The sequence below is a fragment of the Gopherus evgoodei genome, chromosome 1, assembly GCF_007399415.2.
Source record: "Gopherus evgoodei ecotype Sinaloan lineage chromosome 1, rGopEvg1_v1.p, whole genome shotgun sequence".
Lineage (NCBI taxonomy): Eukaryota > Metazoa > Chordata > Testudines > Testudinidae > Gopherus > Gopherus evgoodei.
In genome coordinates this window covers 340,091,618-340,119,377 of record NC_044322.1, presented here as the reverse complement: position 1 = coordinate 340,119,377, position 27,760 = coordinate 340,091,618, and the positions used below count along the sequence as shown (strand labels likewise).

Genomic DNA, 27,760 nt, shown 5'->3' with positions numbered 1-27,760 from the left:
CCCCCTCCACTGGGTACCCCGGCCTCATGCCACCACCGAGACCCCCCGGCGGCAGCTCCCCTCCAGCCCCAGCCCCGTGCCGCTCTGCGGCGGCCTGCCCAAGCCGACAGGCAGTGGCCTCGGGTCCGGCCGGTGCCGTGCGCGGCGAGCCCCTCACCGTGCCCCGCTAGTCCCTGGCCGGGCACCGTCGGGAGCCCGGTGCCCTGCGCGCCATGGGCCAGCCGAGCCCACGCACGCAGAGGTGACCCCGGCCAGGCCCGCCGCCCCCTACCTTGTAGGAGTCCGTGGCGAGCAGGATGTTGAACTCCGCGCCTGCCGCTGCACGTTCCATCTCGCCGAGCACGAGCCGCCGCGAGCAGGGACAATCGCAAACGGGCTGTGCCGCGACCGCTGCCGCCACCTCCCCCGCTCGCTGCCAAAACCCTCCCTGAGGGGCGGAGCCACCGCTCCATAGCCCCCCATTAGATTAGACCAGCGACGGGAGGAGGCGGGGCTATGACGTCACGCAGAGGGGGCGGGACCTGCGCCTCCACGCATTCTCGAAGAGAGCGGGGCGGAGCCAGCACTTCGCGTTCTCTGTCGTGAGACTCGCTCGCCCAGCTGTTGGAAGGGGGCGGAGCCGAGGCGGTGATGCCACAAGGGTAGCCGCTCCACTCTCTCTTTCTATTGGCTGGGCTCCCCGGAGCTGGGCGGCAGGCGAGGGAAAGATGCTCAGTCAAGAGAGCGGGTGACCAAGCGGGGAAGGAGCGTGCGCGCGTGGGCTGGCGCAGAGCTCGCTGCTTTCGATTCCTCGGAAACGCGGCGGGGGCGGGGAAATGGCTCAAGCCTCGCCCGCCCCGCCCCGCCCTGGCTGAGGCGCCGCGGAAGCCCGTACGCTGGACTCCGCGGGCGGGGGGCCAGGCCCAGAGGGCAGCCGCTTCGCAGCGAAGGAGGGTCTGGAACAGGGCTGGGCCTGGCTCCTCTGTGGGAGCCCCGCTCTGTAGAGCACCAGCTCGCGGCGCTGCTCGGAGCCCCTTAGAAACCCGGCTGGCCGAAGCTGAGCAGGGCGCGCAGGCCGGCACGGAGACCCGCCTGAACCCCGCATGAAGAGGGCTCAGGGCTGCTGCAGCAGGAGAAAGTTGACTGGAGACGCTTAGGCCCATCCCTGTAGCCCAGTCCCCCGTCGAGCGTGCCCTAGCGTCTGGGCCTCCGAGGGATGGAGACTGTGTCTCCCCTGATGACTCTCAGCGAGCCTCAGCCAGGGACACTGCTCCTAGTCCGGAGCTGGCAAGTGGCCACTGCAGGGTGGTGTGTTTGGAGAGGTGTCTCATCCCCAGGGGCAGCTCTCTGTATTTTGCCACCCGAAGCCTGGCAGTCAGGTGGCTGTTGGTGGCGCGCCTTCGCTTATCCGTCGCTGTAATACCACGGAACCAGCTGACCTGCAGAAACGCCAACGTGCCCTCACGGTGACCAGCAGGCCGCCCCCTGCGGCTTGCCACCCAGGCACGTGCTTGGTGCGCTGTGCCTGGAGCCGCCCCTGCCCAGGGGAAGCATCAGCTGCTACATCTCTCCTGAGCTGTGGGGCTGAGTTCTGCACACACAAGCCTACCACAACCAACTCCTCTGGGCCCAGCTTGCTGATTTACCTCCTGTGTAGCAATGCTCTGTATGCTGGCTGCCCTTTGAGGATCAATGAGCTGAATGTAAGATTAATTCACCATGACCTCTGACAACCTTTCCTTCTCCCCTGTGACTGACATTGAAGTTTCCCACCCACTTTCCTCTGGTCCATACACTTGATAAAGTCACCTTTCTCCCTGCTTTGGTTGCTTTCACTGGTTCACCCTCTTCCACAACATGAAGTTCAAGTATCTCGTCCTTATCTTCAAGCTAGTACTGCGCAACTCTGCCACCTTCCTAGTGTTCCTTCTAATTTTTCCCACCCTTGGTGCCCATAACAAAATTCATTCTGCACAATATGGAGGGGATGTATGGTGGGTGAGAGGTTTGGAGTGTGGGAGGAGGCTCAAGGCTGGGGGTGCAGGCTTTGGGGTGGGACCAGGGAAGAGGGCTTTGGGTGCAGGAGGGAGCTCAGGGCTACAGTGGGGAGTGAGGACTCTGCCCAGCTCTCTCTCCCCACATCAGTACCTGGGCTGGCAGAGGAGGCTCTCTCTGCTGTGGCAGATCTGGGGCTGCAGCATAGGTGATCCTCCCCCAGGCCCTGACGGTCCAGGCTGGAGGAGGGCTGTGCCTGGGCTGGCCCAGGCAGCACTGCAGCAGAGTTGGGGCTGGGGTAAGGGTAGCAGGTTGAGGGCTGGGCAAGGTGAGGGCCAGGGGAAGGCATCCCTCCCCTGGCCATTGTAGGTCCCCTGAGTGCCTGTGTGTTGCAAAATAGGCTGCTGCACGGCTGTGCAGCTTACAGGGAACCGAGTTTTCTACTTATCTGTCCTTGTCATGCCTCCGCTCCTCCAACAGTGCCATCTCCAAATACCATTTACCTGCTTTTCTAGTGATCTTTTCTGCACCCTCTGCTACATCACCCCCAAGCATGGAATAACTTTCCTGAGCTGGTTCAGACTGCAACCTCAAACCCCTTCTGAACCTCTTCTACTGTGATGCATTCAGTAACTATAGAGTTGTATAGTTGTTGTATACCCTACAAGTATAGTTGTAGGGTAATTTGGGATCATTTTTACTTGATATATGATCATTTTAAAGTAGTCTGTCCTTCAAACTTTGTATTATCAGGATGGGGCCAATCATTTCCTGGCTTGTTTGCAGTTCTTTTTTGCTCTGCCCTGCATGTCTATTTTCTTTTAGAGTGTCAGCTGTTTGAGGCAGGGGCTGTATCTGTTTTAGTGTTTGGAAAATGCATATATAGTGCAGGCATTATCAGAAACAAGAGTTACTGATAATTAAATTAATGACTGAATGAAGAAAAATCCTTGCCTGGAACCACAGCTGCAGGAAATTTGCAAACTAGCTGTTTAATTAGTGAAGACTGGGGAGCAGAAATCCTGCAGTGTCCAGTTTTTTAAAAAAAGTAATGACATTTCTCTGTATAAGGCTCTGTTGATGTATTTTAAAGCTTTCAGTAGTATGATTAATGCTGATTTGTTCAGACAGGATCTTTAATCCTCAGCAGCTTCCCCCTCTTAGCTCTTCAGTTGTATCTGACAACATGTCAGAGCTTGAATAGTGGCTTAATTTAGTTTAGGTGAAAGAATCAAACTGTATCCATAATGAAATATTGGAATGTTAGCACACTGTGGAGCCTAAATAGAAAATGGGACCAGGCTAAATGAAATTATGCTAAATTACAGTTTGCTGAGGAAAAGGACAAAAAGCAAAGATTAAACTGGCAAAGATTAAATACTAGTCACTGATGCAGCACTAACTGGAGGGAGCATGGTTACAAAGGGGAAGAGCGGTGAATCTAGGAACATACAGAACTCTACTCAGATATAGAAATGCACTCAGTCAATTATTACCCGTCATATTCTCCATTGTGGGTATAAGTAGATGTCAGCCTACACTACAAACTGGAATCAGGATTGTAACTTGGTTAGGGGACAGCTACAATGTAATCAAGTTGCATTTGTAGCACAGACAACACCTTAATCTCTGTCTAAAGTAGGCAGGGAACCAAGATACGTTTTTATTTATTTATATTCCGTTTAAATATGATGCAGATAAATTGTTTCTAACATTATTTGGCTATTTTTTATGGTCAGGGCTGGTCAGGGATAATCAAGACTTGCAAGTGAGGAATTTTAAAATTTGTTCATTATAGGTATCTTTAGCTCTCTCTCTCTGACAGTAATGAATGGATTCAAATTATGCTAGAATCACCTCGCTTTCAAGGGGTTTCTGCTAACAAGTGATTTTCTATTCAGCAGAAGTGTCCTATCAGCATTTTGCATGTAGAATTTAACAACTTACTGTAGAAAGTCAATCCCACAAAAATATTTTCAGTCTAGTGCCTTGTGAGCTGTCCAGGGACAGTCAAACTAAAATGCACAAATTAAAATACCTCTCCACTGTACAGGTCACTAATCCAGATATATCAGAGCTCCAAACTTACTTTACTAGACCCGGTCTGTCATAAACAGATAGCTAAGGTTAATGTCTCGTTCACCTGAAACACCTGACCAGAGAACCAATCAGGAAACCGGATTTTTTCAACTTGGGGTGGAGGGAAGTGTGTGTCTGAGTCTTTTGTCTGTCTGCCTGTTTCCCTCCGAGCTTTGGAGAAGTACTTCTACTTTCTAGTCTTCTGTTTCTAAGTGTAAGGACAAAGAGATCAGATAGTAAGTTCTATGGTTTCTTTTCTTTGGTATTTGCATGAATCTAGTGCGGAGTGCTTGATTTGTAGTCTTGTTTGAATAAGGCTGTTTATTCAATATGGCTTTTAAGCAATTGACCCTGTGTTGTATCATCTTAATACAGAGAGAACATTTTATTTTTTTCTTTTTTTTTTTATAAAGTTTTCTTTTAGACCTGTTGAGTTGTTCTTTACTTCAGGGAAATTAGTCTGTACTCACCAGGGACTTGGTGGAGGAAGAAATCAGGGGAGAGCTGTGTGTGGATTGCTAGCCTGATTTTGCATTTCCTCTGGGTGAAGGAGGAAGTCTTTTGTTCCAGGATTGGGAACGGAGAGGGAATCACTCTGTGTAGTTTCACAGAGCTGGTGTCTGTGTATCTCTCCAGGAGCACCTGGAGGGGGAAGGGAACAGGATTATTTCCCTTTGTTGTGAGACTCAGAGGGATTTGGGTCTTGGGGTCCCCAGGGAAGGTTTTTCAGGGGGACCAGAGGTGCCCCAAAAACACTCTAATTTTTTGGGTGGTGGCAGCAAGTACCAGGTCCAAGCTTAGTCACCAGCTCCTTGTTGTGAGACTCAAGGGATTTGGGTCTTGGGGTCCCAGGGAAGGTTTTTCAGTGGGACCAGATGCCCAAAACACTCTAATTTTTGGGTGGTGGCAGCAGGTACCAGGTCCAAGCGGTGACTAAGCTTGGAGATTTTTCATGCTAACCCCCATATTTTGGACGCTAAGGTCCAATCTGGGAATAAGGTTATAACATGGTGGCAGTAGGTTGGGATATAGACAGAATCCAGAAGCCAGTAGGAATATTATATTTTTCTTTTCTCTGCTAAGGGCTTTTTAGCAGAGAGAAACAGTTTGGTTTTAAAAGGGAACCAGAGAGAATTTTTTTTTTTTTCTGCTCTCTCTAGCAGTTTGTGGTTTGCATATTAAGCGAGAAGACTGTTAAGGGTCTTTTGCATGCAATAGCCCTCCCATTAGGAGGCAAGTAGCAGCACTTATATGCATGCAAATAAAGTGGTTTTTCTGGTTTCCCTTAATTGAACATTAGCTAGAGAGAGAAAAGGAAAAAAGCACTGTTGCTAGGCAGACTTCAGGAGGCAACAGAGAGCCTGCAGTTCAGAAGATAAACACCGGAGGGCACCCCAACACCAGAAAACAGGAACCATGTCTACTAGGACAAAAATGGAGGCCGAAGACCATTTAAAAGAAGCTGAACACAGGCGACAACTGGAAATAAAACAAAAAGAGATGGAGATAAAAGAAAAGGAAGAAGCATCAAACTGGCAGCCTTCCAAAGAGAACAGGCAGCCCAAGAGGCAGCACACAAAAGAAAACTAGAAGAAGAAGAGGTGGCCTACCGAAGGAAACAAGCAGAAGATGAGGCAGCCCACCGCCGAGAAATGGAAAAGCACCAAAAGAAATGGAAAAACAACAAAAAAACAAATGAAAAGAGAATGAAGAGAAGGAAAAACAGAGAAAACATGAACTGGAGATGGCAAAAGCTGGCTGCATGTGCCAGCCACCCCTAACAACCCGGCGCCAATTATTGCTCCACAGCACAGAAAATTTCCCACCTACAAGGCAGTGATGACACCGAGGCCTTCTTGGAAAATTTTGAAAGAGCCTGTCTTGGGTACAGCATCCCCGAAGACCAGTACATGGTAGAATTAAGGCCACACCTCAGTGGACCTTTAGCAGAGGTGGCAGCTGAAATGCCTAAGCTGCAAATGAATGACTATAAACTTTTTCAAACCAAGGCCAGATACAGGATGGGGATAACCCCAGATCATGCCCGTCGGCGTTTCAGAACCCAAAAGTGGAAACCAGAGGTGTCATTTCCCAAACACGCCTACTACATTGCAAAAAACTATGAGGCCTGGTTAACAGGAAACAACATTCAAACCTTGGAAGAAGTGAACCTCCTCATACAAATGGAGCAGTTCTTGGATGGTGTTCCTGAAGACATCACACGGTACATACAAGATAGAAATCCCAAAACTATTGCTGAGGCGGGGGAGATTGGAGCCAAATGGATGGAACTGGCAGAAAGCAAAAAAGCTACTGTCAAGGGGAACGATTACCCCAGGGGGCACACAGACCATAAACCCTACAACCGAGGACAGCCAAGACCCTCCATACCACCCAAGTAAGCCAGATACCCTACTCTTCAACCTCACCAGTCTCCAGTACTCACCTCGGCCCAGTGACCCATCAGATGGAAGATGCTTTAAGTGTAATGAACTGGGACATATCAGGCCAACTGTCCCAAGAACACCATGCGAGTGCAATTCATTACACACCATCACCCAAAGATCCCCAGGCCCAGATGCCTCTCAAATACCCTTGGAGCGAAGGGAAAATTTGAGAGTGGGCGGAAAGAAGGTTACTGCGTGGAGAGACACGGGGGCACAAGTGTCAGCTATCCACCATCCTTCGTTGACCCCAAATTCATCACCCAAAGGCCAAAGTTACCATTTACCCCTTCATGTCACAAGCTGTAGACTTGCCTACAGCTGAACTGCCTGTCCAGTACAAAGGCTGGTCAGGAATGTGGACTTTTGCAGTATATGACAATTATCCTATCCCCATGCTACTGGGGGAAGACTTGGCCAACCAAGTGAAGCGGGCAAGAGAGTGGGAATGGTTACCCGTAGCCAAACCAGGCAAGCTTCCAGACCCATTCCTGTTCCTGAGCCGTCCACAGACGCCCCGTCTGTGTTACCAGAGACCCAGACAGAGGTAGTGGACCCGGATTCCATGCCTACCACTGAAACAGCCACAGCATCTCCAGTCCCAGGCCCGGAACTGGAACAGCAACCAGCACCAGCAAGTGCAACCACATCTTCAACTCAACGCCCGAGGGCGCCAGCGAGCCAGAACTGGCAGAAGCAACAGACAGCCATACCCAAAAGGCTCAGCCAGAGCCTGAAATACCCTCAGGTGCACCAGCGGAGAGCGGTTCACCAGCAACGGAAACAACCCCATCACCTACATCGCTTCCAGATGGACCAAGCCCAAGTCCACAGTCTGAGGAAGAACTGGTGACCCCAGCCTCAAGGAACAGTTCCAGGCTGAGCAGGAAGCAGATGACAGCCTTCAGAAAGCGTGGGCGGCGGCACGGAGCACCCCACCGCCTCTCAGCTCTTCTAATCGATCCCGGTTTGTTATAGACCAAGGACTTTTATATAAGGAAATTCTTTCTGGTGGACACCGGGAAGAATGGCAGCCGCAAAAACAGTTGGTGGTTCCAACTAAGTACCGGGGGAAGCTCTTAAGCTTAGCCCATGATCATCCCAGTGGCCATGCTGGGGTGAACAGAACCAAGGACCGGTTGGGGAAGTCCTTCCACTGGGAGGGGATGGGCAAGGACGTTGCCAAGTATGTCCGGTCTTGAGGTATGCCAAAGAGTGGGAAAGCCTCAAGACCAGGTCAAGGCCCCTCTCCAGCCACTCCCCCATAATTGAGGTCCCATTTCAGCGAGTAGCTGTGGATATTCTGGGCCCTTTCCCAAAAAAGACGCCCAGAGGAAAGCAGTACGTACTGACTTTAGTGGACTTTGCTACCCGATGGCCAGAAGCAGTAGCTCTAGGCAACACCAGGGCTAACACTGTGTGCCTGGCCCTAACAGACATCTTTGCCAGGGTAGGTTGCCCTCTGACATCCTTACAGATTCAGGGTCTAATTTCCTGGCAGGGACCATGGAAAAACTGTGGGAAACTCATGGGGTGAATCACTTGGTTGCCACCCCGTACCACCATCAACCCAATGGCCTGGTGGAAAGGTTCAATGGAACTTTGGGGGCCATGATAAGAAAATTCATCAACGAATTCTCCAATAATTGGGACCTAGTGTTGCAGCAGTTGCTGTTTGCCTACAGGGCGGTACCACATCCCAGTTTAGGGTTTTCACCATTTGAACTTGTGTATGGTCACGAGGTTAAGGGGCCATTACAGTTTGGTGAAGCAGCAATGGAGGGGTTTACGCCTTCTCCAGGAACTAACATTCTGGACTTTGTAAGCAACCTACAAAGCACCCTCCGACACTCTTTAGCCCTTGCTAAGAGAAACCTAAGGATGCTCAAGAAGAGCAAAAGGCCTGGTATGACAGACATGCCAGAGAACGTTCCTTCAAGGTAGGAGACCAGGTTATGGTCTTGAAGGCGCCACAGGCCCAATAAGATGGAAGCATCATGGGAAGGGCCATTCACGGTCCAGAGCGCCTGGGAGCTGTAAACTACCTCATAGCCTTTTCCCAATTCCTCACTAAAGCCTAAAGTGTACCATGTTAATTCTCTCAAGCCTTTCTATTCCAGAGACTTACAGGTTTTGTCAGTTTACAGTCCAGGGAGATGATGCTGAGTGGCCTGACGGTGTCTACTATGACGGAAAAAAAGACGGTGGCGTGGAAGAGGTGAACCTCTCAACCACCCTGGAACGTCTGCAGCGGCAACAAATCAAGGAGCTGTGCACTAGCTTCGCCCCATTGTTCTCAGCCACCCAGGACGGACTGAACGGGCATACCACTCCATTGATACAGGTAATGCTCACCCAATCAGAACCCCACCCTACCGGGTGTCTCCTCATGCCCAAGCGCTATAGAACGGGAGATCCAGAACATGCTACAGATGGGTATAATCCGCCCATCTACCAGTGCATGGGCATCTCCAGTGGTTCTGGTAACCAAACCAGATGGGGAAATACGCTTCTGCGTGGACTACCGTAAGCTAAAATGCTGTAACTCGTCCGGACAACTATCCAATGCCACGTACTGATGAGCTATTGGAAAAGTTGGGACGTGCCCAGTTCATCTCTACCATAGACTTAACCAAGGGTACTGGCAAGTACCGCTAGATGAACCTGCCAAGGAGAGGTCAGCATTCGTCACCCATACGGGGGTGTATGAATTCAATGTCCTTCCTTTCGGCCTTCGAAATGCACCCGCCACCTTCCAGAGGCTGGTAGACGGTCTACTAGCTGGACTGGGAGAATTTGCAGTTGCCTACCTCGATGATGTGGCCATTTTTCAGACTCCTGGCCGAACACCTACTCCACCTGGAAAAGGTCTTTGAGCGCATCAGGCAGGCAGGACTAACTGTTAAGGCCAAAAAGTGTCAAATAGGCCAAACAGAGTGACTTACCTGGGGCACCAGGTGGGTCGAGGAACCATAAACCCCCTACAGGCCAAAGGTGGATGCTATCCAAAAGTGGCCTGTCCCAAGGTCAAAGAAACAGGTCCAATCCTTCTTAGGCTTGGCCGGATACTACAGGCGATTTTGTACCACACTACAGCCAAATCGCTGCCCCATTGACCGACCTAACCAAAAAGACCCAGCCAAATGCCGTTAAGTGGACTAATGAGTGTCAAAAAGCCTTTACCCAGCTTAAGGCAACGCTCATGTGTGACCCTGTACTCAGGGCCCCGGATTTTGACAAACCCATCCTAGTAACCACAGATGCATCTGAGCGTGGTATAGGAGCAGTACTCATGCAGGAAGCAACAGATCACAACTTCCATCCTGTCGTGTTTCTCAGCAAGAAACTGTCTGAGAGGGAAAGTCACTGGTCAGTCAGTGAAAAGGAATGCTATGCCATTGTGTACGCCCTGGAAAAGCTACGCCCATATGTTTGGGGACGGCGGTTCCAACTACAACTGACCATGCTGCACTAAAGTGGCTTCATACTGCCAAGGGAACAACAAGAAACTTCTTCGTTGGAGTTTAGCTCTCCAAGATTTTGATTTTGAAATTCAACACATCACAGGAGCTTCTAACAAAGTTGCTGATGCACTCTCCCGTGAGAGTTTCCCAGAATCCAGTAGTTAAAAGTGTTCTTAAAATGTACAAAGTCTGTTAGTTATATACTTAGTAGTATATGTAAAGGTGCATGTGTTGTATTAATCTGTTTATTTTCAAGTTCTAGAAGGAAATTGCCGCCAGTGAGCTTCCCCACTGTCTGCAATTTGGGGGGCGTGTCATAAACAGATAGCTAAGGGTTAATGTCTCTTTCACCTGAAACACCTGACCAGAGAACCAATCAGGAAACCGGATTTTTTCAACTTTGGGTGGAGGGAAGTGTGTGTCTGAGTCTTTGTCTGTCTGCCTGTTTCCTCTCGAGCTTTGGAGAAGTACTTTCTACTTTCTAGTCTTCTGTTTCTAAGTGTAAGGACAAAGAGATCAGATAGTAAGTTCTATGGTTTCTTTTCTTTGGTATTTGCATGAATATAAGTGCTGAAGTACTTTGATTTGTATTCTTTTTGAATAAGGCTGTTTATTCAATATTCTTTTAAGCAATTGACCCTGTGTTGTATCATCTTAATACAGAGAGAACATTTGTATTTTTTTCTTTTTTTTTATATAAAGCTTTCTTTTAAGACCTGTTGGAGTTTTTCTTTACTTCAGGGAAATTAGTCTGTACTCACCAGGGAATTGGTGGGAGGAAGAAATCAGGGAGAGTCTGTGTGTTGGATTGCTAGCCTGATTTTGCATTTCCTCTGGGTGAAGAGGAAAGTGCTTTTGTTCCAGGATTGGGAACGGAGAGGGGGAATCACTCTGTGTAGTTCACAGAGCTTGTGTCTGTGTATCCTCTCCAGAGCACTGGAGGGGGGAAGGGAAACAGATTATTTCCCGTTGGTTGTAGAACGCAAGGATTTGGGTCGTGTGGGGCCCAGGGAAGGTTTTTCAGTGGACCAGAGTGCCCCAAAACACTCTAATTTTTTGGGTGGTGGCAGCAGGTACCAGGTCCAAGCTGGTGACTAAGCTTGGAGATTTTTCATGCGAACCCCCATATTTTGGACCTAAGGTCCAATCTGGGAATAAGGTTATAACACGGTCTACACTACGCGTTTAAACCAATTTTAGCAGCATTAAACCAATTTAACGCTGCACCCATCCACACAACGAGGCCCTTTATATCATATAAACGGCTCTTTAAACCGGTTTCTGTACTCCTCCCCGTCGAGAGGAGTAGCTCTGAAATCGGTATTACCATATCGGATTAGGGTTAGTGTGGCCGCAAATCGACGGTATTGGCCTCCGAGCGGTATCCCACAGTGCACCACAGTGACCGCTCTGGAAAGCAATCTGAACTCGCTTGCACTGGCCAGGTAGACAGGAAAAGCCCCGTGAACTTTTGAATTGGATTTCCTGTTTGCCCAGCGTGGAGCTCTGATCAGCACGGGTGGCGATGCAGTCCCAAATCCAAAAAGAGCTTTAGCATGGACCGTATGGGAGATACTGGATCTGATCGCTGTATGGGGAGACGAATCTGTTCTATCAGAGCTCCGTTACAGAAGACGAAATGACAAAGCATTTGAAAAAATCTCCAGGCTATGATACAGAGTCCACAGCACAGTGCTGTGTGACAAGTGTAACAGAAAGCCAAAGAATCAAATGGACGCTCATGAAGGAAGGGAGTGGGGACTGAGGACTCCAGCTATCCCACAGTCCCCGAAAAGCATTTGCATTCTTGGCTGAGCTCCCAATGCCTGTAGAGTCCGGGGTGGTTTAGGGTATATCTCGTCAATTTACCCCCCCGCCTCCCCCGTGAAAGAAAAGGGGAAAAATCATTTCTTGACTTTTTTCAGTGTCACCGTATGTCTAATGATGCTGCTGGTAGACACGTGCTGGAGCAATGAACAGCAGCATCCTCTCCCCTCCCTTCCCCAGTGGCAAACGGTACAATATGACTGCTATCCATCATCATCATCAGCCCGTGAGTACTCCTGGCTGGCCTCAGGTGAGGTCGGCCAGGGCGTCTGGGTAAAATAGGAGTGACTCCCGGTTATTCCCGGCAGATGGTACAGAACGCTGGTTACCGTCCTCATCATAGCAACTGGGGGCTGAATTCCATCAGCCCCCCCTCCGCCTCCTTCATGTCTAAAGAAAAGATTCTGTACTGCCTGGACTATCACAGCAGTGGGATGCTGCACTCCTCTCCCTCCACCGTTTAATGTCGTGCCTGGACTATCATAGCAGCTGGAGGCTGCCTCCCCCTCATTTTATCTCACTAAAAAGTCAGTGTTTCTTATTCCTGCATTCTTTATTACTTCATCACACAAATGGGGGGACACTGCAATGGTAGCTCAGAAGGGTTGGGGGAGGAGGGAAGCAACGGATGTGGTTGTTGCAAGGACACCTCCTAGAATGGCATACAGCTCATCATTTCTGTGGGATCTGACATGGCAGCTGTGCTCTCTGATACACTGGTTCTCTAGTACACTTGCCCCATATTCTAGGCAGGACTGACTCTATTTTAAATACAACATAAAGGAGGGAATGACCTGGGGGGTCATTCCCATCTTTGTCTTTGTGCCCCTGGCCAACTCAGTAAAGGTCAGCCAGGAGCACCCATGACAGCGCAGATGGTACAGAACAACTGGTAACCATCTCTGCTACCTTGCAAAGCAAATGAATGCTGCTATGTAGGGCTGCAGTACCGCCTCTGTCAGCAGGCATCCAGTACACATACGGTGACAGTGACAAAAGGCAAAAGGGCTCCATGGTTGCCATGCTATGACGTCTGCCAGTGCAATCCAGGGAAAAAGGGTGCAAAATGATTGTCTGCTGTTGCTTTCCTGGAGGAAGGAATCAGTGATGACATTTACCCAGAATCACCCACGACACTGTTTTTGCACCATCATGCATTGGGATCTCAACCCAGAATTCCAATGGGCGGGGGAGACTGCGGGAACTATGGGATAGCTACCCACAGTGCAATGGTCCAGAAATCGACGCTAGCCTCAGTACATGGACGCACACCACTGAATTATTGTGCTTTGTGTGGCCGCGTGCATTCAACTTTATACAATCTGTTTTACAAAACCGGTTTATGTAAAATTGGAATACTCCTGTAGTGTAGATACCCATAGTCACAGAAATGATATTGTAGGAACGCAGGAAACTCATCTGAGTGGAATTTCAGCACAAACCATGCAGAATTTAAGTTTCATCTGGAAAGTTTCACATTGTTCTGGTTGTACATGTGTCTACCGACAAACAGGTACAACTGTCAGCCTGAAACAATCACTCAGATGTGTCCTGCCCTATTCATCTCTGAAACCTATTGATAAGTCAACATTAACTTTTAACGTATGTGAGTTCAATTATCCCCATCCCAGTGGGTGCTTGGGGTCTGTTTTACTAGTGGGCCAGCACCTGAACCATTATTTGAAGCCTCCTGGCTGTTTCTTCCCCCTTGAGGTCCCAACTGAAACAACATGACAGCTCACAGTCAGTAAACAAGGTTATAAAAAGGCCTAAAGGAAAATAAAAAGCTGTAGGCAGCTCCCTTCAACATATAGGCCTCTCTTACTTCCGAGGACCCAGCTTTCACTGGATGTCTAGTGCAACTCTGAGTCTTTCCCCCCTTTTTAGCCCAGGGGATCCACACCCTCTTTCTATGAGGGCAGAGGCTTCTCTGGCTGTCAATCCCCTCTTTGGGCTGGAGAAGCTCAAACAACCTGTTCCCTTCCCAGGGTTTCCTCGTTCTGAGTAGAGTTCTTCCTTTAATGACCTCCAGTCTTTGCATGATTTGCAGGTGTGGAGGGGCAAGCCCCTCCTCCTCAAAACAGCCCCCTGACCCCTTCCATGCTAGTGCAGGGTTTATAGAGCCCGTTACATGGTATCCTCCTAAGTACTGTCCATACTTCACGCATATGTGACACCAAAGTGAGATGTGCAGATTCGCATTAGATTATGTAGGCCTCCATAATATGATTATCACTCTATTTTGTGTGCTTTGATCAGCAGTGAAATACTGACGCTGTAGTTTAAATGATCATTATTAGGCCTCAGAGTCAATACCTTGTGGAAATAAATAGAAACCATACATCCCTGGTATTAGCTGTCTGTATATCCAGGCAGATACTGTTCCTTTGGTTTACATCTATTTCACACTGAAGTTTACCTTTGAACTACAAAGGGTAGAGACAATTATTCAAAGAAAACTTACATTGTGGAGCAGAAGATGGCAGCCACTAAGCCCAAATTAACCTCTGTATACTCCAAGGACAGGGCCCACAACTGCCCAAGGTTTCCGTACTCCCCAAATTCCAAAACCTGCCTGCCCTGCACCATCCTATAGCACCTCTTCTAGCCCCATTTCAATGTTGCAGTGACCTTCCTTGTGATCAGGGGTGGCTTGACATTTCATTGCCTCAAGCACGGCGGCATGCCGCAGTGGGCGCTCTGCCGCTGGCCGGTCCCGCGGCTCCAGTGGACCTCCCACAGGCATGCCTGCGGAGGTTCCGCTGGTCCCACGGCTCCACTGAAGCTGCGGACCAGCGAACGCTCTGCAGGCACGCCTGTGGGAGATCCACTGGAGCTGTGGGACCAGCAGACCCTCCGCAGGTGTGCCGCCGAAGGCTGCCTGCCTGCTGCCCTCCAGGCGACCGGCAGAATGCCCCTGCAGCTTGCTGCCTCAAAACACATGCTTGGCATGCTGGGGCCTGGAGCTGCCCTTGCTTGTGGTAGGACAGCTACATGAGTCTCGAGCTCATCAACTCCGCTGCAGGGTATGTAAGGACTATGGAGTGTACTTATTCATTATTTAGGATGTCAGTATTACCTAAATGTACATTTTGGTGAACTTATACAGGGTAAACTCATAAATTGTTTGCCGTCTATACCACTGATAGAGATATGCACAGTTGTTTGCTCTGGGTTAAGTAAAAAGTGATTTTATTAAATACAGAAAGTAGGATTTAAGTGGTTACAAGTAGTAACAGACAGAACAAAGTCAGTCACCAAGCAAAATAAAATAAAATGGGCAATCTATGTCTAATCAAACTGAATACAGATAATCTCACCCTCAAAGATGCGTCAGTAAGTTTTTTCCTCAGACTGGACATCTTCCAGGCCTGGGCACAATTCTTTCCCTTGGTACAGCTCTTGTTTCAGCTCAGGTGGTAGCGAGAGGATTCTTCATGATGGCTCCTCTCCTTCTTTGTTCTGTTCCACCTTTCTATATATCTTTTGCATACAGCGGGAATCCTTTGTCCCTCTCTGGGTTCCCATCCCCTCCTTCTCAATGGAAAGACACCAGGTTAAAGATGGATTCCAGTTCAGGTGACATGATCACATGTCACTGCAAGACTACATTGGCCACTTGCCAGCACACATGTATACAGGAAGACTTACAGGTAAAACACACCCATCTGCAGACAATTGTCCTGGTTAATGGGTGTCATCAAGATTCCAACCCACCATTAATGGCCCACACTTTGCATAATTACAGTAGGCCCTCAGAGTTATATTTCATATTTCTAGTTTCAGATACAAGAGAAAAGAACAGGAGTACTTGTGACACCTTAGAGACTAACAAATTCATTTGAGCAGAAGCTTTCGTGGGCTACAGCTTACTTCATCGGATGCATGCAGTGGAAAATACAGTAGAAGATATATATACACAGAGAACATGAAACAATGGGTGTTACCATACACACTCTAACGAGAGTGATCAGTTAAGGTGAGCTATTACCAGCAGGAGAGAGAACTTTTTGTAGTGGTAGTCAAAATGGTCCATTTGCAGCAGTTGACATGAAGTTGTGAGGAACAGTGTGTGTGGGGCGGGGGGAGAAAAACATGGGGAAATAGTTTTACTTTGTGTAATGACCCATCCACTCCCAGTCTTTATTCAAGCCTAATTTAATGGTGTCCATTTTGCAATTAATTCCAATTCAGCAGTTTCTCATTTGAGTCTGTTTTTGAAGTTTTTTTTGTTGTAATATTGCGACTCTTAGGTCTGTAATTGAGTGACCGGGGAGGTTGAAGTGTTCTCCGACTGGTTTTGGAATATTATAATTCTTGACGTCTGATTTGTGTCCATTTATTCTTTCACATAGAGACTGTCCGGTTTGGCCAAGGCAGAGGGACATTGCTGGCACATGATGGCATATATCACATTGGTAGATGTGCAGGTGAATGAGTACATTTATACAAATAGGATGATCACATTCAGTAGATTATAAGCTTTGTAATGATACTGTACAAGAGACCTTTTGCATGAAGCATATTCCAATTACATTATATTCACTCATTAGCATATTTTTTAAACCCATATAGACCACAATGTTACACAGGCCTCACTGGCAAGATTGGTATCCCGCTACCTAATGTGAGAATCCTGCTGTGTAGCCCCTGGGACTTAGGTTTGAACTGGGGCTATGAGCTGCTCATTATCTGTGAGGTGACAAATAGGAAGTAGGCAGCTTTGCGAATGCCAACCTGCAGAAACATAAGCAATTAGAGGAGTTTGGCACCTACAGGGTTAGCTGGCTGCATAATGGGTTGTTTTGAAAATGTCAGTGGTACCTAAACGTTGTCCTTAAGTGCTTAAAGAGACAGATACATGTCTTGCGGGATCTGGGCCTACATTCTCTCAACCAAGGTACCTCTGAGGTATTTATGAGCATGATCTTCTCAGTCAAACGTCCTGCAGAACAGCATTCCAAACACTTGCATGAACTCAGCGAGAAGGAGATCATCTTACATGGAAATAAACAAGAAATCCCTGACATGTCATTTTAAGTCATCTTCAGTGAACAAAGGAGTGTTGTTTTTTATTGAACAGTGTACTCTCCCATGTAGTTCATCTAAAAGAAATGTGTAAATGGTTGTTTAAACCATAACTCAAAAAGTTGTTTAAAAGTGATTTGTAATGAAGATGAATCATCAGGACTTAGTTCATACAATAGCCAGGGCAAGGCCAAGCCCAGTACAAGATTTTATTTCTAAAAGACTAGATACCGGATACTACTGGTATTGTTAAAATATATGCAATTAATAATTTAGATTTGTCAGCTGTTAATATTTTACCAACATATAGTATCATGCTTTCAATATCCCAGGCTATCTATTTATGTTGTGTATGTGTGTAGGACCCAAACCAGCAGGAATCAGATTTCATTACTATCAGCATGTGGATGTTCAGCAGGGCTCCCAAGTGCTACAACCTTAGCCATCATCAGAGGTCACTTTGACCTTCTACTTCCTAGGAACAGTGTCTGACAGCCAACCTCTGTCTTTAGATGTAAATGTATATATTCATGCCAGACTCTGGATTTGTTAATCTTCTGGCCACACTACAAAACTGTCCTTTCCTCACTGGCATTTTAGTCAGAACAGGGGGAGGGTGAAATGGAGATTTGGTGAATTTTGATATAATGGCTTTGCATCACACTATATCAACATATATTCCCTAATGTGTGTTTTGCATATAAGGTACATAACCCTGTTTGGGGCATCTAAATTGTACCATAATACAAATACTCAATAAATAGTAATAATGAGGTAGAAGATGTGATAATCTGCAACTAATATGAGCCTCTGTGTGCCTCACCTGCACTTTGCCCACTAATCCATCTCCCATACAGCTATTAAAATTCCCAAGTTTCTAAACAGCTTCACACAGCTGGCATTTTCTCTTCAAAATCAATTAGAAATATTTGTACCTTTCCTTGCCTCAAAAATGAACCTCTCTATCCCCCCAAATTAAAAATACAACAGCCTGAGGCTCAGCATACGCAACATACAGTAGGACTCATAGTAAATCAGAAATCTGGAGGTACTTCCCAGTGAAAGTTAGGTTATTTGTCTCTGTCAGTTTCTCTTAAATGAAACTCCTCCAAAGCAAAGATAATTTCACTAGCAGTCTGGGGACTGCTAGACAATCATCAGATATCTGACGGAAACTGTTTTAACATCCTGCTAATATGAAAAGTGTTCATTATTTTGTGATGGATCAGGTCTATAACATTCACCAATGTTACCCAGAAAAACAAAACACTACATCAGTATATTGAAAAAACTACATGGCCCTGACTCTCAGCATTTTGCTTTTACCTGCCAGTTATCTGAGTTGCAGTCTCATAGCTTATGACATCAGTGGAGCCCCTCAGATGAACTGCAGCCTTGAACTGTATTTACTCTTCAGCTATGTTAGCCCAAAGTATTGGAGCATGTTATGTCCTGCAAGGTCCTGAGTCTCTCCACATACATGCTCAGCAGCCAGAGCTACTATTGACTTCAGGATGCTTAATACCTTGCAGGATTGTATCTTATAAAGGCAAAGTCTGAACTATTTCATCAGTTTTCTCAAGAATAATACTGAGGTGAGGTATTATAGAACAGATTGTATTCTGATTAGCTGTCATTGGGCTGTAACATTTCTCTCAAAATAAGTTTAAAGAAATGTATGATTTTTTCCATTGTGCCAGATTTAAAAGTGAGCCAAGAGGTGTATCAGACAAAGAGCCTGCTCCTATTGAAGATTATGAAATTTTTTCCACTACCTTCACAGGAAGCAGGATAGGACTTTACATGAGGTTGCCAACCTTCCAGGACTGTTCTGAAGTCTCTAGGAATTAAAGATTAATTTTTAATTAAAGGTTATGTCATGATGAAACCTCTATGAATACGCTCAACCAAAACTGGCAACCTTAGCTTTACATGTAGTGCTGCATCATGGCCATTGCCATGTAGTAACATCATAACCTGCAAAGCCAAACTCCTTCAGTCACTCAGAAAGTGGCCTTTGTAACAGTGTGGCAAGAGCTAGAATCCTTCACAGGGATGCAGGGTGGTACTGCAGAGTCATTCTGTTTTCAGTTGCTAGAACTCCACCTAGGGACTCAGAATTATTTCTGCTGATTCAGTGGTGAGTGGATTGTGGTAAACCCCAATCAAATGTGAGAGGAGTCGTAGGCCCTCTCTAGAGGTGTGGAAAATAGGGTCCAGCAGGGAGAGAAGACTAGAAACACAGCAAACTCAGGAGGAGATTCAGGCCAAGTTTATGTTTTGTTTCTATTGACATTCATAATAAAGGTAAAGAAGATGAGTTTTAGATGGTAACCTAGACTCTGATCCAGCAAACTGGCTTAAACTTAACCAGAGGAGGAGTCCTGTTGACTTCAGGGGCCTACGAACATGATTAAAGTTAAGCATACATGTAAATTATTACAGAATGGAGACCTAGCATGTGTGTGCTGTTTTGGAAAGTGGGATGGTAGGGTGGCTAGGCCAAACTTGAGCAGTGCAGAGCTGCATGAATATGGGGCAGGCAAGGGGTACAAGTGGAGCTAGGTGTCCAGGATCAGGATGAACTGCCCTACTCCAGGATAGGAGCAGAGTGCTAGGTTGCGGGGTGTGTGAGTAGTCAGGAAGGTCTCGGGGGCAATGGGTGAGGGTCTGTGGATGAGCTGTTGGTGGTCTATGGGGTGAGCGTGGGAGGTTGGGTTGTGGGTTAGGACATGTCAGGGCTGCTGGTATGTGTGTAGGCTACCAGGATAAGAGGGGGTTGGTGGAGGGTTGTTGGGGTGTATGTGGGTGGAAGAGGCATTTAGGGTCATTGTGTGGGCTGCAGAAAGGAATATTCTGGGATCTGTGTGGGAGGGGGTAAGTACTGGGCAGGGGTGCTTTAAAGTGAGCGTCCCCATTTCCATAGTGCATAGGGCTCCAAAATTCTTTAATCTTGGTCTGCATTATCAACTCCTCATGCTTTCCAAAGCTTCATTTTCATACCACCACACACCACTTTCTCTCACCGGATTGATGGCTCTACCTCCATACTCTCCTTTCCGTCTTCCTGTATTGTGAGTGGCATTTATGAGGCATATAGAGTCCTGTGCCAATCTTTCCATGGGTGTTGATATCATCACCTTCAGGGAGGACTCTGCATTGTGATGTTATGTTTAATCATGAGGGAAACTTCTGGTAAGAAGTCTGACTACTGTGACCATCTTTTGTATTATTACACTCCTTGTGATTCTCAAGTTATGTTAATACTTCTGGAAAAAAACCCAGATTCACATTAAGAACAGGAGTACTTGTGGCACCTTAGAGACTAACAAATTTATTCTCTGAAACCTGATTCACATTAACTTTTCAGATTAAAAAGATGCTCTCTATAGCCAGTAACTCCTCACTTAACATTGTAGTTATGTTCCTGAAAAATGCGACTTCAAGCCAAACGATATTAAGTGAATCCAATTTCCCCATAAAAATTAATGTAAATTGGGGGTGAGGGATAGGTTCCAGGGAAATTTTTTTTCGCCATACAAAAAACTATATATTATATAGATATACACACACTATATGTTTTAAACAAACAATTTAATACTGTTCACAGCTATGATGATTGTGAAGCTTGGTTGAGGTGGTGAAGTTAGAGGGAATGCCTTGCTGCTACTAAATGATGAACTAGCACTTGGCTGAACCCTCAAGGATTAACACATTGTTGTTAATATAGCCTCTCTACAAGACACCAGGAATAGAGAGGAAGGGAGACAGCACAGCAGACGGAGACAGACACACACCTTGTGCGTGGGAGAAAGAGAGAGATGCACCCTGCCCCTTTAAGTAAGCTGACCCACTCTTAAATGCATTGTCTTTTTAAGTGGATCAGGAAGTTGAGACCGAAGCTGCTGCCCCAGGCTCTCTCTGTCTCTCTCCATCTGTGTCCCCACCCTGCTCTATATGGAGAAGAAGGGGTAAGTGGCGTGTAGGAGCAGGGAAGAGGGGGACACCCTGACATTAGCCCCCCTCCCTTCCATTCCGCCCCTGCACAGCAAGCAGGAGGCTCCAGGAGTAGCTCCAAGACAGGGCAGGAGCAGCACATGTCAGTGTGGGGAGGGATAGCTGCAACTGCTAGCCTGCTGGGTGGCTGCAGCACAGGGAACTTAGGGGAGTGGAGAGCTGATGGAGGGGGAGCTGCCGGTCCACCCTGGTTCCTTTCCAAGCCCCCACCAGCTAGCTGCAACAGGCTGCTCTTCCTGCAAGCAATGGACAAAGCAGGTGGCTGCCAAACAATGCTAGAAGGGAGCACTGCACAACTTTAAAGGAGCATGTTCCCTAAATGATCAGCAACCTAACAACGAAATAACATTAACTGGGATGAGTTTAAGTGAGGAGTTACTGTATTTTGAATAGACAGTGACTCAGGGCTTGATTATTGAACATAACAAATGAGTTTTCATATTTAAGAATGGGAAATTTGACATTAACAGTAACTCTTGTGGCAACATTTCTGAAATAGTCTGAGTTTGATCAATTAATCCAATGACAGCGAGACAGTCATGGGAATGTAGGGTTGGCAGGGATCTTGAGAGGTACTCTGGTGCAGCTGACTTGTGCAGGTCCCTAAAAAGTGCTTGTCTAAAATGTCCTTAAAAACCTCCAATGACAGGGATTCTACAGTCTCCCTTGGAAGCCTATTCCAGTTTTAAACTATGAGGATACTTAAGCAAGTCCTCTCACCCCAACATCAAACCTGAATCTCCCTTGCTTGTAGCAGATAACTTCTTGTCTTCAGTGGACATGGAGAATAATTGATCTGTCATCTTTATAACAATCCAGAGGGCTACAGTTACTTTGAAAAACGGATTTTGGGACACATATATAATAGCCTGCCTGCTCTGCCCTAGTCTATTCTTCCCAAGGTATAAGTTTCCAGAGTTGTTAAAGAAACATTAAAGGACACAAATAAAACCTTCCAATAAAGTAACTGGCACAGGCAGTATTATTTTCCAAAACAAAGTATCTTATTACTGTAACTAATAATCCTAAAATCCTAAACAAAACACAAAATTCCAGTCAAAAATCCCTTACTGCAAGCTAAAGACCATTCAAACTACAGTGGCATATTTTTAAATGATTATAAGCGAAATGATTTGTTACAAGTGGCCAGTTTGCTATAAATCACTGACAGCAGATCTTAAATTTGCAGTTAAGTTTTACTTAAGTAAGATACAATTAAAACACGTGCACACTTGAAGCCTGTACAGAATACTTATGCTAAACTATAGAACACCAAAATTATATTAAAAACTGGCAGGCTTACTTTATAAATTTGTTGGTATCTCTTTAAAATTGTTGCTGTTTAGCTCCTGGTCAGTCACCTTTGCTCTGCTCCAGTTTTTTTTCTCTCTCTGCAGCAGCTTTTCTGATTTCTTTCCAGCAGCTTTTCTTTGGTTTTCAATTCCTCCGTCTGTTCCCGATTGAATCTCTCTTTCTATCATTCTGACTTCAACTCTGAAACTGCATGCTGGCATCTGGCCTTTTATGCTGCACTGTGGCTCTTTCCTAATACACCTTTCTATTCTTAGAAGCAATTCTAATTTGCAGATGCCCAGTATCAACCATTACCTTCAGAATTATGATTGACAGCTCTGACCTTTAAAACAAGTTGGGACCAGTATGAGTGGTTTATAACCAGTTAGCTGCTCAGTTAACTGACCTGTCACACCTTGCTGAACATGCTCAATAGCCACCAATCTTGCACATACTGACTGTTGTAATTTACCCCTGTGCTGTGATTCTTCCAATCCCTTGTTCCTCCCAGCACACACCACACATGGCTCTTTGCCAAAGCACCATTTTAGAAATCCTGGGTTTTCAACTGAGCATGCTCAGAGTCCACAACATCTGTCTCAGAGTGGAGTTGCTTTTGCTTATTGAGAACAAAGATCAGAATAACAAAGGGAAGACTGGAGAATTTTTCTAGTAATACTAGCAAGCCCTCAGAGTTTGGTGTCACCTACACATTTTTATAAGCATACTCCATTACTACCAGGTAGTGTGTTCAGATATTTCTGTTATTTGTTCTAGAAATGCCTCATTCACCTCATCCTACTCATTTGGTGGTTTCAAGCAATAACAGACAGAACAAAGTAAGTCCCCAAGCAAAATAAAGCAAAAGCACACACGCCTAATACATTAAAAAACTGATTACAGGTATGTTCCAATAACCTTCTTTCACAGACTAGACTCATTCCTAATCTGGGCTAAATCCTCTCCCCAGATGCAATCCTTGTTAGTTCCAGCAGATGTCTCAGGTGGTAAGCAGGGGTTCTCTCATGACTGGCAGTCCCCTTTGTCCTGCTCCACCCCCTTTTATAGCTTTGGCAAAAAGCGGGAATCTTTTCTCTGTGCTTGTCCCCACCCCTACCTCATCAATGGAAAAGTACAAGGATTAAAATGGATTCCAGTATCATGTGACATGGTCACATGTCACTGTAAAACCCCTAGTCTCCATTCTTCCTGGCTTGGCCCGCATGTACACAGGAAAATTTGCAGGTAAATAAACCATTACAACCAAGAGTCAATGGGAGCCATCAAGATTCTAAACCACCATTAATGTTTGCAGGTAAACAAACCATTTACAACCCATAGTCAATGGGAGCCATCAAGATTCTAAACCACCATTAATGGCCCACACTTTGCATAATTACAGTAGGACCTCAGAGTTATACTTCATATTTCTAGCTTCAGATACAATGATCCATGCATACAAATAGGAGGAATATATTCAGTAGGTTATAAGATTTATTATGATACCTTACCAGACACTTTTTGTATTAAGCATATTCCAGTTACATCATATTCACACTCATAAGTACATTTCCATAAAACATATGGAGTGCAACATCACAGGTATTACAAAAACAGTGTAAATAGCCCAAAAAATAAGTCCCAACTCAAAGTCCATTAATCACCCCCAGTGTATATAGTCCCTAAAATCCCAGGACATCTAATCCCTCAGTGCCCCATGTACCACACTCCAGCGTCTTCCACCACACCTGGGGGATCATCAGGGAGTTCTCTGCTGGGAAATCATCTTTACCCGGGAGCATCCCTCACTCCCCTGACACTTCACTCTTCTGCTGGGTCCAGCTCTCCAGTATGGAGATGTGCATGAGTAAGCCCTCTGCTGCTCTCCTGCCTTCAGCCTTCTGGACCCTGGCTCAGGGGCAGCAGGGAAAAGCCAGAAAATCTCTGTTACTGCTCTTCTGCCTTGAGCTGTTGGGAATCAGGACCTGTAGGAGTGCCAGTTTCTGAGCAACCTAACAAACACCACTGGCCTGTAGTAGGCTGCCCAGCTGGATACACTTGATTGGTAGGAAGAGTCAGCAAACCAGCTCTTAAGCTGACCATCAAGTCAAACAGCTGCTTAAAGCATTTGTGTATGGCTCTGATAGCTTCTGTAACTGCTTGTGCATAGTCCTGTTCCTGTTCATTCCTCCAGACAACCTGCCTCCAATCCTCATCTTTGATACTTAGCTCTAGCATCTGGTCTCTGATTCTAGTTTTGACTCTCAGCTCTGATTCCTGACTCGTATTCTACCCACTGGGCCTGACAGCCTAGTCTCTGATCAACCTCCTCCCAGAGGCCAACTTCTGGGACCTCTTCTAGTCCCTGGTTTCTGGAAGCTCTCAACTGATCCTTTATAGCCCCAGCTGCTGCCCTGTCCTCTTAATTGGCCAAACTGGGAGTAGGCTATGCATGCTTCGCCCACCCCGACTGTCAGCTCCGCAGCTCCCATTGGCTGGGAACTGAGACAAATGGGAGCTGCATGGGTGGTGCCTGCAGGCACAAAGGCAGCACACTGAGCCTCCCTGACCACCCATGCGCCTAGAGGCTACAGGGACCTGGCGACCACTTCCTGGGAGCCATGGTAAGCATTGCCAGGACCCTGCATCCTGAACCTCCTCCCACACCCTAACCGCCTGCCCCAGCCTGGAGCCCCCTCCTGCACCCCAAACCCCTCATCCCTGGCCCCACCCGAGAGCCTGCACCCCCAGCCAGAGCCCTCACCCCCACCTTCACTCCAACCCCTGACCCAGCCAAGTGAATTAAGTGGTTAAAGTGAATGAGGGTGGGGAAGAGCAAGTGGCTAAAGTGAATGAGGGTGGGGAAGAGCAAGTGATGGAGGTGGGATGGAGTGAGCTGAGGTTGGGGCCTCGGAGAAGGGGTGGGACATGGGCAGGGCCTCATGGAAGGGGTGGGGTGGGGGTGTTCCATTTTGTGTGATTAGAAAATTAGCAACCCTAGTATGATTGCAGTGAGTGTCAGGTGACCTAGAACAAACTTTAATAGCAGCAGATAAAGTACAGTTGAACCCCTATTTTACAAATTAATTGTGAATGAAGGAGTTCATAACATAGAACATTTCAAAATTACAGTAGATATGGTGCATAAGGAATTTATTAATCATTCGATGATAGTGTACATAATGAATGGTAACACATTTTTTACAGTGTGCCTGATTTTTCTTTGTTTGAGAGAACTTTGTCACCAAATCTCAGTCTTTTCAAACCTGTAGAAACTCTTGAATGCTGGCTGAAGGATTGAAGTCACTTTTGAAAGCAGAAAGATGATTTTGGCAGCAGAAAAATCATGCATATAACTGGTTGTTCACAAGATTTATGTTCATAAAATTGGGGATCTACTGTACTTTACATTAACAGCCTCTGTACTAACTCCTAAGTACTACTCAAGAAATGTTAACTGAAGCCACAAACAATTGTATCCAAGTCTTAGAAAATCTGTTGAGTAGTTCACTGTGGTTTTCCAGTAGCTTGTTTGTAGATAATCATCACTTTTCTGAAAGATAATATGGGGAAATATGATGTGGTCTCGTGTTCATTAATAGTTGTTCACAACAGTATCAAGAGAATTAAAAAGATCTAGGATTCCAGTTCTCAATTTATAGACCTTCAATTATCCAAAATACTTTTGAGTCCCAATACCATAGTATCTAAGCAACCCCGAACTGTGATAACTACTATAAACTATTGATTTTCAAAATTAAATGGCATTAGCATAGTCACTTAACATAACCCTGGATTTGACTTTGTTAGAGTACTTTATCCTGTACTTTTATCGATTTTTCAATCAGATCCATTTTTTCGAAAACATTTTTCATAACTTGGGTATTAGTCACTTTGGTAAATAGCAGTTCATGGACACTAAAATGCAAAAGACTGAAAGGGAGGCTTAGGAAAGGCATTTGTCTGCATTGGGATATTCTAGAATATATTTGATATATTTGAACAGAAAATTAATGGGGGGATACATGTAAATGTTTTTGCTTTTGACAGTATTTTAAATAATTCTTTTGCCTTTGTCCATGCCGTGAGGAGATGCTGTTTGCAGAGAACAAAGGACAACACTCCCCAGGGCCAGCTTACAGTTTTGGCCGCCCCAAGCAACGTGCCGAATGCCGCTGGACTGCTGGGGCAGTCCGTGTGCCCTTAGGGCAGCAGGCGCGTTTCTGCGGCGGTGGCGGCAATTCAGCAGCAGCTTCTATGTTTAGCTGAAACCGCCCGGGACAGCTAAACATAGAAGCTGCTGCCGAATTGCCACCGTGGCAGAAATGCGCCTGCCACCCTAAGGGCACACGGACTGCCCCTGCTGTCCGCAGGGGCAATTCGGTGCTGCTTGGGGCCGTGAAAACACAGGGACTGCTGCCCCTTGCAGAATGCTGCCCCAAGCACCAGCTTGGCATGCTGGTGCCTGGAGCCAGCCCTGACACTCCCTGTGCTCCTACTACCAAGGAGCAGAGAGAAGCTGCTGCTAAGGGCCAGAGAACACCAGCCTGTGGACTGGAATCTGGGGTGAAGGCCTGGACCCATTGAATTCAATAGCAACACTCTCATTGACTGCTACAGTGTCAAGATTTCCCTACTGGAGCCTCAGTGGGATTCATCTGATCAGCTGATGGTGTTTTTTTATTTTAGTGTGTTCTACGTCACTGAAAGACCTACAATGGGGACTGCTGATGTAGGGCAGTGTTGGGGAATCAGAGTCGTAGGGGCCGGGTTCCTGGTCTGAAAGAAAGAGGGGGAATGGGACAAGAATAAAACTAAAAAAGAAAACTTGTGGAAGAGGCTGTTTTAACTTAGAAAAATTAACAGGGACTAAGGGTAGTTGCCAGTGTAACCTGGCACTATGTAATTGTATAGGGTAATTACTAACCTTACCAAGTACACTAGAAACTATTTACCAGAAGGCTTGTGAAGTCTCGATTATTGCTTGCTACCTGAACTCGGGGCGGGGACAACCACGCGGAGCCTTCCTGGCCGCCCATGCGCTTAGGGACTGCAGGAGCTGGCGGCCACTTCAAGGAGCCATACAGAGCCAGGGCAGGCAGGGAGCCTTCCTTAGCCTCAGGCCCCTGGTGCTGCGCTGCCAACCAGACTTTTAATGGCCAGGTCGGCAGTGCCATCCGGAACCGCCAGGGTCCCTTTTTGACCGGGCATTCCAGTCAAAAACTGGACACCTGGCAACCCTAAACCATAGAAGTGCAGGCTTTTCAATGTATGAGGGCCCTTCTGAAGCATAAACTCTTACTCCTCTCATCCATAATTATATGCATTTTTTTGAGTGAACTAGTGGGTGTTAAGAAAAGTCCAGTAAAACTGATCAGGCTTTATTCCAGTCTCAGTTACACTGATGCAGTATTGCCAACTCTTGTAGTTTTATAGTGACTCGAGTGATTCTGGGGTGGGGAGTTTTTGCCTGTCCCATGAAAATATGATGAAAGGTGTCAACTCATGAATTTTCCCATATTCAAAATGACCACCATCTCCTATTCCTGTCAATGGAGCTGAAGCCTGCAAGATGGTCACCATTTCCCTACAGTTTAACTATATGTGGACATGAGGTTGCCCTTAATAAAATTG

At 46.5% G+C, this 27,760-nt stretch overlaps 1 protein-coding gene and 1 long non-coding RNA gene across 6 annotated transcripts in view; one reads left to right on the top strand and one right to left on the bottom strand.

The window, feature by feature from the left end:
- NAMPT (nicotinamide phosphoribosyltransferase) overlaps window positions 1–481 on the bottom strand; it is a 57,519-nt gene extending 57,038 nt beyond the window's left edge. For 2 of the 5 annotated variants that reach the window (XM_030550794.1, XM_030550877.1), the window contains exon 1: window positions 272–477. In XM_030550794.1, coding sequence (XP_030406654.1) covers window positions 272–462 — 191 coding nt within the window. In that variant the 5' untranslated portion in view covers window positions 463–477. Of the gene's footprint in view, window positions 1–271 lie in introns of all 5 variants that reach the window. The other 3 variants (XM_030550968.1, XM_030551044.1, XM_030551130.1) reach the window with 2 other exon arrangements.
- On the top strand, window positions 482–26,273 carry LOC115645933. Its single transcript, XR_003998879.1, has 4 exons — window positions 482–3,953; window positions 10,184–10,189; window positions 21,655–21,661; window positions 26,262–26,273. It is a non-coding gene; the product is annotated as an uncharacterized LOC115645933 (long non-coding RNA).
- Window positions 26,274–27,760: the final 1,487 nt, after the last annotated feature.